This window comes from Hemiscyllium ocellatum, chromosome 9 (genome assembly GCF_020745735.1).
Source record: "Hemiscyllium ocellatum isolate sHemOce1 chromosome 9, sHemOce1.pat.X.cur, whole genome shotgun sequence".
Classification (NCBI taxonomy): Eukaryota; Metazoa; Chordata; class Chondrichthyes; order Orectolobiformes; family Hemiscylliidae; genus Hemiscyllium; species Hemiscyllium ocellatum.
Window position 1 is genome coordinate 30,991,131 of NC_083409.1, and position 19,635 is coordinate 31,010,765.

At 44.3% G+C, this 19,635-nt stretch overlaps 1 protein-coding gene across 1 annotated transcript in view; it reads left to right on the top strand.

Annotated features, from left to right (window-relative positions):
* The window catches only part of LOC132818488 (pappalysin-2-like), a 487,615-nt gene that overhangs the window by 350,772 nt on the left and 117,208 nt on the right, over positions 1-19,635 (top strand). The window contains exon 16 of the mRNA XM_060829547.1: positions 5,520-5,733. Within this exon, the coding sequence (XP_060685530.1) occupies positions 5,520-5,733 (214 nt within the window). The remainder of the gene's footprint in view (positions 1-5,519; positions 5,734-19,635) is intronic.

Here is a 19,635-nt window from a genome sequence, read left to right on the forward strand (position 1 = left end):
ATAAAAGAGCATAACAAGTAATTAGTCTAATTTTCTAGTGTTGCTTGAGATGGGAATATTGACAAGGACACCACTGGCAGCAACTGTAGAAAGAGAAACAGAGTGAATGATTCAGGTGGATGAAGTGAGGAAAGGTGATACATTTTTTTAACTAGATGTTGAAACAAAAAAGCTGATTCTTCTAGTTGACATGCCCAGCCATTGGTTGTCCTTTACTAGTTGTCAGAAGAAAGTTGCACTGAACCTCTACCCTTTGATTTGCTTCAGTGCTTGGTAAAGGCTTGATCGTACCAAGTATTGACCAGGCTATAATCGGGAGCAGCTAAGAGTCAATCACATTGGCATAAACGTACCTCGGCCAGATCAGCTTCTACAGCTAGAGCCCCTTCCCAAGGTTCTTACAGCAGCTTTGTTAATCAACTTGCAACTCTTCTTGTCTGGAAATTTTTAGACGTTCTATTTAAATTCAAGTTCTGAAATTGCCACAGTTTGATGTGGACTCTCGTTCTCTGAATTATTAAAATAGTTCCACTGATATAAGAATCAGTGTAATAATCAGGTCATGACCACTCTCCTCTCATTACCACTTCACAGATGGCCGGTTTTAATGCCCTTAAAAGAGTTCTTGATTAGCAGACTTCACTATTGGCAAATGTTTTATCCTGCCAGAGCAGCTGGCAATGTGATTGGGTGGGCAGCATCTGAAATCCAGGTGAATGTGCCAACCTGTGGTCTTGGCTTTATGTAGCTGTGCTGCCAAAGTATAAACGATCAGTCACTTGTTGCATACAAAACCAATTTACATCAGAACTTTTTTGACTAGCACAAAATGTGATGATGTTCCTCATCACGTCAATGTGAAGTGAAGGGCTGAATCTTCTTCGTGATAGGCTTTGAGGTTAGGGGACAGGGAAAGTAGAGGCTGACTCCCATTTCAGTGTAGCTCCCCAAAGCGTTCCTGCCACTGAGGATGCTTTCCTACAGGTGGCCTGTCATGTGGACCACAACTTCTGTTGCTCAATTCCGAGTGATTCCCAGCTCAGTGAGGGGCTTGAGGCAGGCTGGAGAGCCCTTCAGAGTTGGAGGCATAAAGTACAAAGCTATAATCAATATAATGCTGACATTGTGACTCATATGGACCCAATGAATGGAGTTCCCCTTCAGGCTGACCAACTTGATGGGGAGTCCAGTCAGGGTACCTTTGCATTGACGTGCCCTCATGGTACCCAACCTGGCTCAGCAAATGGTCTCCCAGTGGGACTGCCATGCCTACAGAGCAGCTGGCAATGTGATTGGGTGGGCAGCATCTGAAATCCATCCGCTGATCTTAATTGGAAGGTGAGTCCAGTAGTGACCAATTAGGAGCCCCCCCCCCCTCAGGAGATTTGCTTCTCGATTTTGCTGTTGGCAAGTAGGATCTCGAGAGGAGGTGATGGCCTAGTGGTAAAGAGATCATAAAATCGCTACAGTGTGGAAACAGGCCCGTCAGCCCAACAAGTCCACACTGACCCTCTGAAGAGTAACCCATTAAGACCCATTCCCCTACATTTAACCCCTGACTACTGCATCCAACCTACACATCCCTGAATGCCATGAGACAATTTAACATGGCAAATCACCGAAGCTGCACATCTTTAGATTGTGGAAGGAAACCAGAGCACCCGCAGGAAACCCACGGAGACACAAGGAGAATGTGCAAACTCCACACAGACAGTCGCCCGAGGCTGGAATCGAACCGGGGACCCTGGTGCTGTGAGGCGGCAGTGCCAACCACTGAGTCACAGCGCCACCCCTATTGCTAGATTATTAATTCAAAAACCTAGGTATGTCCTAGAGGTCTGAGTTCAAATCCACAGTAGATGGTTAAATTTGAATTCCAGAAAAAAAAATGTGGAATTAGGAACCTAATGACCATGAAACCATTGTCAATTGTTGGAAAAACCCAGCTGGTTCACTAATGTGAGCATTCCTTTATCTTGTGAATGAATAAAGAAGGATCCTATTTGACCCTCTTGTCGGTGTCCTCGAGCAGTGTGAATCATGTAACTTCACTTCTTACACTCAGCAGAACAAACCTGAATTCATAGAACATAGAACAGTACAGCACAGTACAGGCCCTTCAGCCCTCGATGTTCTGCTGGCCTTTTATACTACTCTAAGATCAGACTAACATACATACCCTTCATCGTACAATCTTCCATGTGCCTATCCAAGAGTCGCTTGTGATGCATGGAAATTCTAATAAACCTTCTATTACTTACTGGTTAGGCGTTAGCTGGATTATTGTATTCTGTCCTGCACAACCTTTTATTACTCACTGGTTAGGCTTTAGCTGGTTTGTTGTGTTCAGTTCTGTGCACTACTTTGGGCAGAGTGTGGAGCCAATGTCCCAGAATGATACCAGAGATGAGCACCTTAGTTGTATTCAAAGACTAAGTGGAGAATTTTCATTTGCCCTGCTGTGTGAATGTGTTCCATTCTTAACTAAGGAAAAGAGTACCTTAAGTCTTGGATTAGTTCGACAATTAGTTGCCAAACCAATTTTCACTAAGGGACCCTCCTGACCAGTTATTTCAGTCAGTTATACTTTTAGGCTTTAATTAGTTAGCACTTATAGAACAAGGGAATAAAATATCAATGGCACAGAACTGTTTAGACACTAAAAGATAAAACTTTGTTCACTCTCCTATGCAGTAGATTGTCAATTGCGATGTAAAGTGACGGAATAATTAACTCCTCCTTGCTAGTTATTTCACTAACACAGAAATACATAGCCAGTTAAGAATCTTCCACATTCATTTTGAAGATTACACAAGATATTTTCTCTTTTTAGTTTAGTTTAAGGGTTTTGGAAACTTGAAGGAGGGAGCGGATGAACCTTTTCAATAATTGTTACTGGAGCTGAGGAGAATTTAAATTCCAAAGGCTGTTAATATAACAGGCATGTATGTGCACCCAAACAGCACTTCACAGGAAACATGATGCAACAAGCTGCATAAAACAATGTTGGAGAAGATGTTCTAAAGCTTTGTCAGACAGAGGGCTTTTAAGGAGTGCTTAGGTAGGGTAGGAAGGACTCTCCAGAGTTCAGGAACACTGATACCTCAGAGTTTTGTTGCTGGAGGAGATTACAGAGTAGGGAACGATGGGACCATGGGAAAAACCAGAGTGAATTTTTTACTATCAAGGCCAGAAGCTGATGTAGGTCAGTGAGTACAGGGGTGATAGGGAAACAGAACATGGGAGAATTGGAGACAGAGATTCAGACGAACTCTTGTTCAGGGAGTTACTGCATTGACCTGCCTATCCCTCCGCATGTACCTGAGGTTATTAGGTGACCTTTCAGTTGCTGGTCATGCTACAGGTGACTGCTGACTGGGGATGTGAGGCATAAGACCATGTAAAGATCATTCAGGCACTCCAGGCTGTTCCACCATCAGTTTAAATGATTGCTGGTCCGTGTGTAACTCTGTTTTGAAGTCTTGCATATTTTGTATCCCTGATGATGTTGGGCCACAATGAAGAACACATCTACATCAGCAGAGAGTAACACTCTGTTACCTACCGGCCGTTACATGCCACAGCATGCATTTTGCTGACTTTCGGAAAACACATATTAGTGACACAATGTGGTCAGATTTACCAGATTTGGTGACTATCTAATCTGCGACCTCATCAAGGTCTCTGGTGTTGCCTGAGTGTGAAAGCATTGGCTCTGCAATATCTAACTCCCGGGATGTAATGGACAACCTTCAAGTGCTGCTGTCAACATTCCAACTCTCAAGACACCGAGCAAGCCTTACTATTGTAACTAACCCATCAACACTGGGAGTATGTAGCACCGTCTCTGGGTATCTAGAGGTGGGCATGGTAGGATTTAAACTCTCATTCTTTGAGCCTTTAGTGTATGTTTTCAGCTGTACAAACCTTCATGGCAATTCTAGAAATTTTAACACAATTGCAAGTACTAGAAGCTACACAAATTAATAGGTAGGGCCCTGTTTTCTTGCAGACAGATAGAACATGTACACACTTTCAACTCGACAAAATAGATGACAGCTATTCTCATTCATACCTTCGGGCAAGATCTTGAAGGGTCTAATTAGCCTGCCTGATTTAATGTTCAAACAAAGTTTGGCAGTTAAAAGTCACTCGTCATTAACTGGTGCATTCATCATGACAAAACCACTTGCCAACCAGTCAGCACCCTTTTCTCATGCAGTCGTTCCATTTGAAATTTGGCATTCTGGTATAATCCTGATGAGAGAGTGATGCTTTCGTCAAAACCATTTGTGAATCCTTCCAACGTATGCCCGTGACAGATAGCAAGAGTGGGAGACATTCCTGGTTAACTGTGCAATAGGAAGAACTCACAGCCTTGGCCATCACCACCCACAGGCACGGAGTTATATTGTGTACAGAAAACTGTGTGTTGAACTCCTGGGGGGCAGGCTGTTGGGATGGTTATCTGTGGATCACACCCGATGCCCACAGCACGGGATTGGACCCACCTTCCAGCTGGAGTTGGATTCGGGACCTTGCTGCCTCACTTTTACCCACACTGGAGGCTGTGGAGCTCAGGGGTCGGACCTGCCTTTTAGCAGGAAAGTGAAGAAGATCGACTGAATGGGAATCCACTGATGAGCTGCAAAATCTGCAGGTATTCAGTGCATTGTCAGCAGCCATTTCCAGCTGGGGTTTGTGTAATGTCTGAATGTCAGGCCGACGGTCAGTTGCTGAAACACTGGAGCCCTCTCGCTTTGGAACTAGGCCACCAGTAACCAAGCAGGGGCATGTCACTGCTGGAAACACTGACTCTGCAGGACTTCACTGGTGCACGACTGACTCAAGTTGTCTGAATGGGAAGGACAATCTTTCATTGTCCCTCTGATCAGCAGCACAGTGTCACTGGTGAGAGCCAGATTTGCAGAGGGTTTATTGGGCAGCGTTGGCCAATCAAACACATGGAAAACCATGAGTTCACCGTGAGGTTAATGGCTTTGGCCCCGTGCGCAGTCTGAATGGCAAATGTGGGCGTCTGAGCAGCAGGATCAACCTTTCCGATGCTCGAATGCCCGTGAGAGGGAACGCGTTCAGCAGCGAGTGAGTTAAACTATTTCGCAGACCATTGAGGAGTGAAGTTCTGATGAGCTGCTGCTCAGAACAGTGTCACTGTTCATCAGCATTGTCCTTTGATTGATCAGTGGAATAACGCTGGGCTTTTTGCGAACATATGGTTCCGATTTGGAATTCTGTGTTTCGAGGGTTTTATGTTTGTGAAATATGCTGTTGTCATAACCTTTTAAAATCCCGAGAGCTGCCAACAATTTATACCTAAAATAAAATTGAGTATGCATTAAAATAGCACTGGGGGGGAAGGAAGGGGCATTCTTCACATCTTTAGATGGAGGCATGTATGCATGATACCTGAGCATGTTGCAGGTTCCTTATGTTAAGCTGTAGGATAGAATAAAGAGAATGATGAAGCTGCCACTCTATTCATTGCTTTTTCTCTTCAGGAGAGAACCATTCGTTGATGTGTATGGCAGATGGCTTGTGGTCACTGCCCGAGGCGTACTGCAAGGTGGAATGCCATATACCGCCACCAATCACTAATGCCAAGCTGCTAGTGCCAAAGTGTCAACAGGGAGCTCATGACGTTGGTTCTGTCTGCAGATACAAGTGTGCCCCTGGCTACTATGTCCTTGGGAATCCCGACAAGAGATCCAGAAAGTGAGTAAGCCTTTCTCCACTTCCTCTAGACCAGAAAGCGAGCAGCCCAGTCTGAGTTCAAATGGTGAAACTGTAACTGGAGTAGCCTCGGGATGTGCTCTGGAGGGAGCAGGCTTGCCCAGTGCTGTGTTTAATGGCTGCAGGGTAGGTAGAGAGTCCGGAGTCTGTCTACATCATCCTCACTCCACATGCTCAGGAAGGTCTGTGTTTGTAAATGCAACCTTCCAACTCCCAGAGGAGCTTGAGTATGTGTCTGTGTTCCACCACTGGCTGCTGCAGCTCTAGCTACGTTCTGATATTCCCTGTCAAAACCATACTCCTCCTCTAAGATGCTTCTTCAAACCTTTTCTCTTTGACCAAACGTATCTGTTTATAAGACTCAGTGCCAAATTCTGCTCTGTCATCGATGCTCTGAAATACCTTGCAATACACTGTTTGAACAAGCTGTGTAAAAACAAATTATTTTCTGTGAGTGTGTCTGTGTGTGTGTGTGTGTCTGTGTGTCTCTGTTTGTGTGCCATTGTGTCCATGCATCAGTGTATTCTGTTACCACTTATGCTGTGAAAGATTCCAAATCTATTTTGAGTTTTCCTGAGCTCTTGTAGAGGCTGTTTAACTTACTGCCCACACTGTGCAGGAGCTCAGTCAGAACAATATAACATACAGTGTATTATAGTTTCATTCATGCCATTCCACGGTCAGCACAACTGATCCGATCAGGTTAGAAACAGGGCTCCTAACATTAGTGGATAGTATTGTGCAGTGCAATGAATTCATAGAGAGAGCTGCAGTCTATACTACTCGATGCTTGAAAGCACACATGAAACTGGACAGTGATAAAAGCAAGAGGAGAGATACCTTTCACGTATTCTTGAACACAAATCTCCCATGAACGTATCAGAAGGAATCTGTATGTGAAATACAGGGCCAAAGATGTAGACCCCAGGGCATGAGTGTGCACTTGAAGATTGTGGCCAGTTCAGTGGATCATGAATGTTTTGAGCAGAAAACTCATGGAATTAATGCCAAGACAAAGGGGCCAAATTGATCTGAAGAAGTGGTGTAAGCTAGAAACAGCTCCGTGGTCAGGTATCATCTGAAGGAGCGGCGCTCTGAAAGCTAGTGCTTCCAAATAAGCCTGTTGGACTAGCACCTGTTGTGGTGCGATTTTTAACTTTGTCCACCCTAGCCCCACACCAGCACCTCCAAACCAGTCTTGTATCACAAAGACCTTGTTATGTAACATATGATTGAGACCTGTGGATCTGCCCAGTGAGAGTCCACACTGACCTATAATTAGCAGTTCATGTAGAGATGCTGATTATGTGACACCTTCACAATGCTATGGGCGGCACGGTGGCACAGTGGTTAGCACTGCTGCTTCACAGCGCCAGAGACCCGGGTTCAATTCCTGCCTCAGGCGACTGGCTGTGTGGAGTTTGCACGTTCTCCCCATGTCTGCGTGGGTTTCCTCCGGGTGCTCCAGTTTCCTCCCACAGTCACAAAGATGTGCAGGTCAGGTGAATTGGCCATGCTAAATTGCCCGTAGTCTTAGGTAAGAGGTAAATGTAGGGGTATGGTGGTTTGCTTCGGCGGGTCGGTGTGGACTTGTTGGGCCGAAGGGCCTGTTTCCACACTGTAAGTAATCTAGTCTAATCTAATCTATTATGTTAGCCACTGATAATATGCAATATCAGTAGAAGTGGTAGTTTGACCAACTGGACATACGTAATCAGGCTTCCTTGCTATCTATTGCCTCTTCCCCCTTTCTGTTGTTCTCTTGTCCTCTTCCCTTGTTACAGTCTTCCTTCCTCTCTGTTCTGACTCTGGCAGAAAGAGGTGACCACTGACTGATTCTTTCGAGTGATGGATCCAGATACAGTCAGGACCTGTGCTGTCCCCTGTCCAATACTGAAAGCTAACGCCAAATTCTTGAAGTCAGTGCTCCCAAGAGTGAAAACAGCAAGAAATTTCCGCAGAGACTCCAGGACCTTGACAGCCACAACACATCTTATGTTCATTGAAATTAATTCAATTCCTGAAACAGAATTTATTCATAGTAATGTTCACTGTGTTACTTGGAAATAATTGTTTGTTCTTCAGACATTTGGTGTTCTGGGTACGATGTTACACGCTCACATATGTTTATACTCCACTCTCCAAGTCTGTCGGGAGTATTGGCTTTACTGGGAATTCATAGCTGGTTTTAACCCATTGTCCCTACTGTTAACTGCTTTCTGGTGATGAAAGAGAAAATGCATTGTGTCCACCTGCATGACTTGTGTGTGCATGAACATGAAAAGAGGTATATGAGCAGGGACATGTGAGTGGTTATGTACATAAATGCATTCGGCCATGGGGTGGGTGACGGTGTGTGTGTGCGCGCGAAAGAGAGAGAGAGAGAGAGAGAGAGATTGAGAGAGAGAAATGGACCTACACATCCATATGTGCATATGAGCGAGACTACACAGTTGTGTATGTGTAGGGCTGTGCACATGTGCCTTTGCATGGTACGGAGGTCGTACACATGAATGTGTGGTTTGAATGGTGCTGTTGAAATGGATGTTGCGTGTGACACTTGGCAAAGGATTCTCCCTACTTCTTCCAATAATCATGTGTTAATAATTGGGCGAGGAAGGGTGATCTGGTCCCTGAGACTCTGTTCCCTTGAGGAGTGTAGGGATGAAACTTGGCCGCAATTGATGTGCCCTTTTGAGTTTCAGTGTACCGAACTGTGACATGTGCAGTCATGCTGGGAGGTCTGGGCCAGGCAATAAGAAGCACACTTGCGGCAATGATGTCTCCTGTTTCACCACAAGGGCATGTACTTTTACTCGAAAGAGGTATGCTGCAGTGAGGTGCTCCAATTTCAAGGGGGAATTCCTTCTAACAGAGTGCAGTGAATGGAAATGGTTAACAATCCTGCGAAGGTGTGACGAGAGACAACCTTTGAATCTAACGCACCGAAGTTGTTGTGAGACTGTCCAATCCAACTGAGCGAGAGGGCAAATGTAATTGGCATCACATTGTCCCTGAACTGTTCCCCTTTCTCCCCTCTGTATGTATTGGGGTCATGATTTAGTGCGCATGGGTTAATTACTATCAATCAGCTTTACGTTCATCATGCTTCTTTGTTCTGTTAGCAGCGTTTTTTGCTTCTGGCCCCTCAGCAGCGATTGACTTTCTAGTCTCTTCTCTTCAACAGAGAGCAATTGGCAAAATTGATTGGATTATCAGTCTCTTTAATTGGAGAACATGTTAATGGGTTCTGCTGTCTAGCGGAGGGTGTGGGATGAAACAGCAGGGGGAGCTATTCTAGGATGGGGAGGAGGAATATAATCAAAAATCCTCTCCTCTCTCCTGTAAACTTCCCAACCATTCCTGCTCCGAACTCCTTTCCAGTCCCTCACTCTTCAGTATATTGCTGCTGCTTTCTCAACATTCCTGTACTTCCGTGTTCATTCCTAGAAGAATCTGAGCCATAACCTGATCACTCTGTTAGTGTTAATGCTGAGCAACAGAGAGTTGCGGTTAATTTCTTTTGAAGATGCGGGTGGGAAGCTGACTGGACTGAATCACCCCAGTCATTTTACAACACTCTCGGTGTGAGCTTCTTGCAGAGAGAGAAGATGGTGGACTGACCGAATCCTAGTAGCTCCCACTCATCAGATTAGCTGTCAGAACCACATTCCTTCAGTCCATCCACTCTAGTGCAATGTCTGAACATAGAACAGTGAAAGGTACAGCACAGAACAGGCCTCTCGGCACACGATGTTGTGCCGAGGATTATTCCTAATCTAAAATAAAATAACCTAATCTACACACCCCTCAACTCACTGCTGTCCATGTGCATGTCCAGCACTCGCTTAAGTGTCCCTAATGGCTCTGTTGAAGTCCATATACACCACATCCACTGCTTGACCTTTGCCGAATTGTCACGTCACCTCCTCAAAAAACTTAATAAGATTTGTGAGGCATGACCAGCCCCTCACAAAGCCATGCTGACTGCCTTTAATCATGCTATGCTTTTCCAAATAGTCATAAATCCTATCCCCCAGAATTCTTTCCAAAACCTTGCTGACCACAGACGTAAGAGTGACTGGGTCTGTAATTGCCAGGGATTTCCCTATTCCCCTTCTTGAAAAGAGGAACAACATTTGCCTCCCTCCAATCCTCCGGTACGACTCCCATGTAGAGCGAGGAGGCAAAGATCTTTGCCAGCGGCTTAGCAACCTCCTTTCTTGCATCCTAGAGCAACCTGGGTTAATTTGGGCTCACCCTGGAGACTTATCAATCGTAATGTTTGCCAAAATTTCCAGCACATTAACTTCATCAGTCTTGTTCAAGCCTGTTACCCAGCTCCTCAAAGTTTTCATTTGCAAAAATTCCTTTTCCTTAGTGAAAACTGAAGCAAAAAACTTATTTAGGGCTTCCCCTATCTGCTCCGACTCCACACACAAGTTCCCTATGCTCTCCCTGATCGGTTCTACCTTCTCCCTGATCATTCTCTTATTCCTCACGTATGAGTAAAATGCCTTTGGGTTCTCCCTAATCTTCTTGCCAAGCCTTTTTCGTGCCCCCTCCTGTGTCTCCTCAGTCCATTTCTGAGCTCCTTTCTATTAAACCTATAATCCTCTAAAGCTGTGCTAGATCCTTGCTCCCTCCACCTTACGTAAGCTGCCGTTTCCTTTTGACGAGAAGTCCCTCTGCTCTCGTCATCCAAGGCTCCTTAATCTTACCTGTTGCCTGTCTCCGAGGAACAAATTTGGGCATTACTTGCAACAACCGCTCCTTAAACAGTTTCCACATGTCTATTGTGCTCTTTCTGTGGAACAATTACTCCCAATCTTGTCTGATAGCATCATAATTTCCTTTTCCCCAATAAAATATCTTCCCTTGGTAACTGCTCCTTTCCCTCTCCAAGGCTGTGGTAAATGTGAGGCAGTTGTGGTCACTGTCACCAAAGTGTTCTCCCACCGCGAGATCTGTCACCTGTCCTGGCTCGTTGCTGAGCACCAAATCCAAAATGGCCTCTCCCCCTTGTCAGCTTGTCTACATACTCGAATCCTCTTGCGAGGATGCCTTCCTTGAAGAAGCTCTCTTCCTCCCTCTACAAGGATTTCAGTGAGTCCCTCTCTCACTGCAAGATTCCTGATGAAGGGCTTATGCCTGAAACGTCGAATTTCCTGTTCCTTGGATGCTGCCTGACCTGCTGCGCTTTTCCAGCAACACGTTTTCAGCTACATACTGAGTAAGGAAACCCTCCTGAATGCACCTGACAAAAATGGCTCCATCCAAACCATCTGCACTAAGGAGGTTCCAGTCAATATTGGGAAAGTTGAAGTCATCCATAACAACAACCCTGCTACATCTGCATTTTTCCAAAATCTGCCGGCTATGAGTTCTTCAATCTCCCTACTGCTATTAGGTGGTCTATAGAAAGCCCCCAATGAGGTAGCTGTTCCCTTGCTATTCCTAACTTCGCCATACTGACTCAGTAGACAAACCTTACTCGACAACCTTCATTTCTGTAGCTATGATGCACTCTCTGATTAGCAATACTACACCCCTCCTCTTTTTCCACCCTCCCTGTTCTTTTTAAATGTTCTAAACCCTAGAACATCTAGCAACCATTCCTGCCCCTGTGAAACTCACTTCTCTGTTATGGCCACAACATTGTAATCCCGAGTACTGATCCACGCTCTTAAGTTCAGCACTCTTATTTCTGACACTCTTTGCGTTAAAGCAGACACACTTTAACTAATCCCTTTGTGTCATCACGCGAAAAACCTTCCCAATAGATTCACTACATCTTGTCGTTGCACCATCTACAATTGCCCCCCTCTCAGATTTGTAGCTCTGGTTCCCATCCCCTTACAAACTAGTTTAAACCCTACCAAACCACATGAGCAAATCTCCCACCCGGGACATTTGTGTCCCTCCAGTTCTGGTGCAACGTTTCCTTCATGTACGGTTCCCATCTTCCCCAGAAGGCATCCCAATGGTCTAAGTATCTGAAACCCTCCCACCTGCATCAACCTCACAACCAGGCGTTAAGCTGCACTCGCTGCCTCTTCCTAACCTCACTGTCTCAGGGCACCGTTAGCAAACCTGAGATCACTATTCTACTTATCCTGCTCTTCCAACCTAACTCTCTGTAGTCACTTTTCAGATCCTCCATCCCTTTCCTGGCTATATCATTGGTGCCAATATTACCATGATTTCTGGCTGCTCTCCCTCCCCCTTCAGAATCTTGTCAACCCGATCGGCGACATCCTGGATCCTGGCACCGGGGAGACGGCATACCTTCTGGGAGGTCCGTTCCTGACCACAAAATCTCCTGTCAATCCGTCTAACTATTGAGTCCCCTACCACTAAAGCTTTTCTATTCTTCACCCCCCTTCTGTTCTGAGGCTCAGCGCCAAAGACCTGACAATTATGGCTTTGCCCTGGTAGGCCATCCCCACCACCAGCATCCAAAATGGTATATTTATTGCTGAGGGGAACGGCCACAAGGGATCCCTGCCCTGACTGTCGATTCCCTTTCCTCTCCCTGACTGTAACCCAGCTGTCCTTATCCTGTGTCTGAGGACTGACCACCTCCCTGTGAATCCTCTCAATTTCTCTCGCAGCCTCCTGGATGATCCGCAGTTCATCCAGCTCTGGCTCCTGCTCCAGTTCCCTAACTCAGTTCTCCAGGAGCTGGAGTTGGGTGCACTTCCCGCAGATGTGGTCGGTAGAGATGTGTGCAGTGTCTCTCACCTGCCATCTGCAGGTGGAACATGCAACTGCCCTATCAGCCATACCCTGCTAATCTGAAAGTCCAGACAGGATTAAACAAGGAAGAGAAGAAAATAAAATAAATGAGAGAAAACCTGAAAACTTACCAATTTTACAGACTCTTGGTAAAGTTAGAGGAGGTGGGTGGTTAGGTGGTTAGGTCTCAAAAAGTCTCAGTATTTGCATTTGGGCTATCAAGGATTAGCAGCAGAAGTAATCTCGTTCTGCTGAACCCTTGAGTAAAGGCCAGACCTGTGCTATAGCTTTCGTTCCAGTTCCGGGAACCAACCTTATGGAGCAGGTGCAGAGCTTCAGGAGGTTTACTGGAGTGGTCCCAGGGTCAGGAGGCTTCGATCATATGGACGACTGGAGGAACTGAGAATGTTCTTGATGGAGTAGGGAAGTTTTAATAGAAATATTCAAAATTATGAAGGCGTTTGAGGTATTGAAATAGAGGGGAAATGTTTCCCCTGGCAGGAAGGTAGATATGAAGAGGATACTGAGCGAGTGAATATAGGTTATACAGACTGATAGGACTATACCTTTAGCAATGAATGTGCAACACTTTGCATTTGAGATTGCAAATATCTTTACCTTGGACAGACATTTAAGGAAAGTATCTTCATGTTTTGGTTCTTTTCTAATAGAATGTGGAGCCTTGCACAGATTCATATCAACTCATCCTTCTTAATTCCTAACTTCTCATCCATTATTAATGCAAAGTTAAAAAATCACACAGCACCAGGTTAGAATCCAACAGGTTTAATTGGAAGCACACTAGCTTTCGGAGCCACGCTCCTTCATCAGATGATAGTGGAGGGCTCGATCGTAACACAGCATTTATAGCAAAAATTTGCAGTGTGATGTAACTGAAATTATACATTGAAAAATTGATTGTTAAGCCTTTCATCTGTTAGAATACCATGACAGTTTCACTTCTTTCATGTGTAAATCACAAAACTCTACTTTTTAAAGTTGCATTCTCGGGTTAGCTGCTAACAATGGTGATAGCTAGACAATATGTTGAAAGAGTTAGTCCCCTGTGTTCTTTGTCTATGACCTGATGTTTAGATTGATTCTAATCTAATAAGTGAGGTAACAGTGTTTTACATAAATTCCTGCAGTTTTTGAGCTCAGAGTTCTACATGAATGTATGCAGTTTTTGAGCAAAGTGCAATGTAACTCTGCAAGTACTAATTCACCCCACACAAAATATATGTGTGCATGTGGGTCTTTGTCTGTGTGTGTCTGGGGTGGGGGTTGTGTGTGTGTGTGTGTGTGTGTGTAGTGGGTGCAGAGTGTCTTAAGTCTGCGATGGGGTGCATGTGGGAGTGTGGGAGTGTGTGTGTGGGTGTCTGTGTGCGCGTCTGTGTGTACCTGTATCCGCGCGCGTGTGTGTGTGTGTAGTGCAGTGGTGATCACAGACAGACAAAGACCCACATGCGCACATATATTTGCTCAAAAACTGCATACATTCATGTAGAACTCTGAGCTCAAAAACTGCAGGAATTTATGTAAAACACTGTTATCTCACTGATGAGATTAGAATCAATCTAAACATCAGGTCATAGACAGTGTACACAGGGGGCTAACACCTTCAACATATTGTCTAGCTATCACCATTGTTAGCAGCTAACCCGAGAATGCAACTTTAAAAAGAAGTTTACACATGAAAGAAGTAAATCTATCACGGTATTCTAACAGATGAAAGGCTTAACAGACAATCAGTTTTTCAATGTATAATTTCAGTTACATCACATTGCAAATTTTTGCTATAAATGCTGTGTTACGATCAAGCCCTCCACAATCACCTGATGAAGGAGCGTCGCTCCGAAATCTAGTGTGCTTCCAATTAAACCTGTTGGACTATAACCTGGTTTTGTGTGATTTTTAACTATGTACAGCCCAGTCCAACACCGGCATCTCCAAATCATTATTAATGCATGTTGTGCACATCCATTTGGTTGATGTTACATTGAAAGTCAGATATCTAACAAGCGATATGTGGCGGCTTTTCTAATCATTTCCATTCCAAGGTTTCTTAGACAGAGGTGAGCAGCCTCATTTCTACATGACTGGATTTCATCGATCTGAAAATATGTTGCTGGAAGACTGCAGCAGGTCAGGCAGCTTCCAAGGAGCAGGAGAATCGACATTTCGGACATGAGCCCTTCTTCAGGGCTCATGAACCGATCACCAAGCTGGGAGAGGAATGATCTCCAAAGAGTTTCTAACACCGCACAGTCACCACCATAAGCATGTGCCACCTGTATTCTGAAATCTATTAGGAACAAACCAGAACTTCAAGAGATACAGACATCAATCAAGTTACCCCTCACACTTCTAAACTCCATGAAGACAAACCTAACCCATCCCATGTTTCCTTTTCTCATAAGACAATCCATGGTATTCCATATGTCAGTCCAATAAACCTCCGCTGAACACCATCCCAATGCATTTAAAGTCTTCCTTAAATATAGAGATCAGAGCTTCACATGGTGTTGGTAATGCACTCCCACCAATGTCCTGCGCAATGTATTTACTTTTATGCTCATTACCTCATGTAATGGAGGTATTGAACATTCCAGCAAACATTTTAATCATTTGCGTACCTGCCTGTTTGTGACTTCATGCACTGAATCACATAGGTCCCTCTGCACATCAGAATGTTGCTGCCATTCTCCGTTTAAATAATACTCTGCTTTTTTCATTCTTTCTGCCAAAGAGAGAAACTTCACACTTTACTGTATTGTACTTGACCTGCCAGATTTTTGCCCGCTCGCAGAGTTACCTGCTGCAGTCTGCTTCCTTGTTTTGTCCTCTCCATGACATACTCTCTCAGCTACCTTTGTGTCATTTACAAATGTTACCGCCACGCCCTTGTTCACCTTATCGAATCCTTAATATAAATTGTAGAAAGATGGGGTCTCAACATACATGGAGCTGTGTGGACCTCATTCACCATATTCTGCTAAAGAGGAAATGGTTAATGTCCAGTATATTTGTACATTTATGTACAAGCCGATATTTCCTGCTGGCAGGTCATACCAGCATGGTAACTCTCCCATCATTAAACTCCTACTTGTTCAAAGCCTTTATGTGACACCCTTGTCAAATGTCATTGGGAAATCCAAGTACAGGACATCATTATGTTCCCCAGTATCATAGCCCATCTTGCTCCTTCAAAGAATTCCAACAGGTTGGTTAGATATGGTTTTCCATCCACAAAACCCTGCTAACTCCATCCGTGGGTTTTTTCCAGGAAACTAGTTATAGTTTCTGTCTATCTTTCTCTCATTGAAATAATCTTTATTTTAAAAAAAAATGTATAAAACATGCAGCTACCATGAAATCAGATGAAGTTTGCTTTGGGCTGTTGGTTTGCTGAAACATTTTGTTAAATTATTCTTTTAACTCCATTCTCTCCTGTTAGTTTCTTCAGCGCAATATTTAAATTTGGGGTTGAGAGTGTGACCTCAGTTGTTTACCTTTTGACTTGTGTCCTGTTGCTCTCTATCAGCTAAGTCTTTCCACACTTTCCCCGCAATTAGGTATCCCAAAAGGCTGATGTGGATATTAGATTGCGAGGTTGTTTCCTGTGGAGTTTAACTAGGAGAAAATGAGGACTGCAAATGCTGGAGATGAGAGTCAAGAGTATGGTGCTAGAAAAGCACAGCAGGTCAGGCAGCATCCGAGAGGCAGGAGAATTGATGTTTCAAGCATAAGCCCTTCATCAGAAACTCCTGTGGTGTTTCACAGGGCTTGGTATTAGAAAGCTATAGCTGACAGGAACCAGGGGCTATAGTAGCGCAGTGCCTCTGAGCTAGGAGGTCCAGGTTCAACTCCTACCTGCTGCAGAGGCCTACCATAACATATCCAAACAAGGTGATTAAGATAATTAACTGTACAAGAGGTTATCAATGGACTGGCCAGGTGGTTGGGATAGTGGCAAATAGAATTCAGTCCAAAGAAGTGTGAGGAAATGCCTTTGATGAGGGGCTGCTCAATTAATGTAAGGATTCTGACAAGAGTAGTGGAACTCTTTGATGGTATCAGAACAGACTGGTCAGCTGCGTAAGCAAACACATGGGAATACCTTCCGCAGCTATCTACAGTACGGAAGGGAGGACAGGTTATGGACAGAATGGTGATGCTAAAACCGTATAAAGCACAAATTTGGCTGCAACTAGACAACTGTGTGCAGTTCTGGTCACCATCTCACAGGAAGGATGTGATTTCACAAGAGAGGATACTGAATATATCAAGAAGGACTGGAGAATTTCATTACGAGTATAGGTTGGGGTAATTTTCCTTGAGACAGTGGAAGCTGAGAAGAGATCTCATTGAGCTTCAGAACATTGAGGATCATAAATCCGGTGAGCAGGAAGAATTTACTTCCCTTCAAGAGAGGCCACAAGCTGGGGTGGGCATGGATTTAAAGCAATTGGCAGAGATCAAGGTGAGTTGAGGAAGAATTCTTTGACCAAGGTGTAGTTGGGTCTGGAACTCATGATACATGAAAGGGTGGTAGAAGCCGAAATCATCACTGCATTTAAAATAAGAGAGCTGGGGTATGTTTGCTCTTGAAAAGCTGTAAACTAAAGGATGAGGGACCAGTTGCTGTAAAGTGGCATTCAGCTGGATGGCTGTGCCTGAAATGTTTATGATGGTTTAGTCAGGTCTTCATAAAATTCACTTCACTGGTCCCCATGTAGCTATTATAATATGGTAAGAAATATTAATTGACTGAGATGTAGAAGTTGGGAGAAGCACATTAGAGAAGCGCTAACAAGTGTTATCTTGGATAGAGTGTTAAAGGGAAGGTGCTCCATGAAAACTTATCTTGATGGTGTATGCAAAATGCACTGCGCATTTACCTAAGTTACTTAAAATGGATTCAGCATGTGACTCGCGAATCAATAATTGGTTGTACACTACTCTGGGTCTCAGCAAGTCCCAGCCTATTAACCTGTTTCAGTTAACTTTTTATATAATTAAGAAGGGATATCAGTTCAGTATTCTAAATCCCTGCTTTCTTTTCTGAAAAATGGCAGAATATATTTTAATCCATGGTCACCTTCAGCGTTATTCCCTCATTAACCCACTCTTGCTCCTTTAGGCTTCCCATGTGTCCTCATGGCCATACTGGATGTGTTTGATTGTTCAAGGAACAGAGGACATGCACTGCACAGGGTGAGGGCGGTTGGGGGAAGAGCGGTGTGTGTGTGGCTGTGCAGTCTTTTTTGGCTGTTCCCAATGAAATCAAGTTCAACCTCCTGGTGAGCCAGCTCCTTCTGTAAAGCAGGGGTGTTGGAGCCCATGTGGTGTTCTCATCTGATGTTTGACCAGGCATAAGAAAACATATTTGAAAAATAAAGAGATCTAAAATGCATATCAGAAGCTGCTTATTGTCAGGTTGTATGTAGAAGCCATTGTAAATAGTTCTGAAAGCCAACACAAACTGCTCAATATCTTTGTTATGTGAGGGGGTTGGCACTAAGGTGGAATGGGTCTAAATAGGCAAATGGAATTCAATGCCAGAAAATTTGAGGTTGCGTACGTAAAGGTTATGAGGTCAGGCCAGCTGGTGTGTGTCAGGGCAAACAGATTGGCGGCTAGGTTTTAAAATATGGTTAAGTCATTATTAGTCTATTATGCCATTAACAGCTGGTGGAACAATGAGTTTTACAACCCGAGATATTTTGTGGGGATATTTCGGTCACCACAAGGTGTTTGGAGAGAGGAGAGTAAAGGTGTTTTATTCAGCATATCATAGAATCAGAGATTTGTTCTGAGGAGTGACCTTATAGAGATTTATAAAATCATGAGGGGCACAGATAGGGTAAATTGACAAGGTCTTTTCCCTAGGGTGGGGGTGACCAGAACTAGAGGGTATAAGTTCAGGGTGAGAGGGGAAAGACATCAAAGAGACCTAAGGGGCAACATTTTCATGCAGATGGTTGTGCCTGTATGGAATGATCTGCCAGAGGAAGTGGTGGAGGCTGGTACAATTACAACATTTTAAAAGGCATCTGGATGGTGTATGAATAGGAAGGGTTTAGAGGCATATGGGCCAAGATTAGAGTGATGCTGGAAAAGTACAGCAGGTCAGGCAGCATCCGAGGAGCAGGAAAATCGATGTTTCGGGCAAAAGCCCGTACAATCCTTGATGAAGGGTTCCTGCCTGAAATAACTATTTTCCTACTCCTCGGACGCTGCCTGACCTGCTGTGCTTTTTCAGTACCACTCTAATCTTGACTCTAATCTCCAGCATCTGCAGTACCCACTTCAGTTTAGAGTGATATGAGCCAAGTGCTGACAAATGGGACTAGATTAGGTTAGGATATCTGGACAGCATGGATGAGTTGGACTGAAGGGTCTGTTTCCGTGCTGTAACAAATCTATGACTCTATAACTCTACTTATTACATGCAGTAGAGGCCTTTCAGCCCATTGTGCCTGCACTGGTTCTATTAGCGAGTGTCAATCTCCTGACCTTTTGCCATATCACTGCACACCATTTCGATATAAATAACCATCCAATGCCACCTTGAATGCCTCAAGGGAACCTGCCTCCCACACACTGCCAGGCAGTGTATCCCCTACCGACTCACAATGTGGATAGGTTTAGTGTATCTCCTACCAACCCGCTATTTGGATAGGTTTAGTGTATCCCCTACCGACTCGCTATGTGGATAGGTTTAGTGTATCCCCTACCGACTCGCTATGTGGATAGGTTTAGTGTATCTCCTACCAACCCGCTATTTGGATAGGTTTAGTGTATCCCCTACCGACTCGCTATGTGGATAGGTTTAGTGTATCCCCTACCGACTCGCTATGTGGATAGGTTTAGTGTATCCCCTACCGACTCACTATTTGGATAGGTTTAGCACAAGCACAGTCGCGGCTGGTTCATGAAGTATATTCAATCATCTGTGATGGACAGATTTGTAACCAAAAAGAGAATGAAGGGTTATTGAGATGAGATGGAAAAATTAGGTCAGATTCTGTTAGATCAGCTATTATCTTGTTGAATGTTGAAGCTGAATTGATGGGCTGAATGGCCTACTTCTGCACATGTAACTTTTGGAGTTAAACTGAGTAACTCTATTGCACGAGAGCA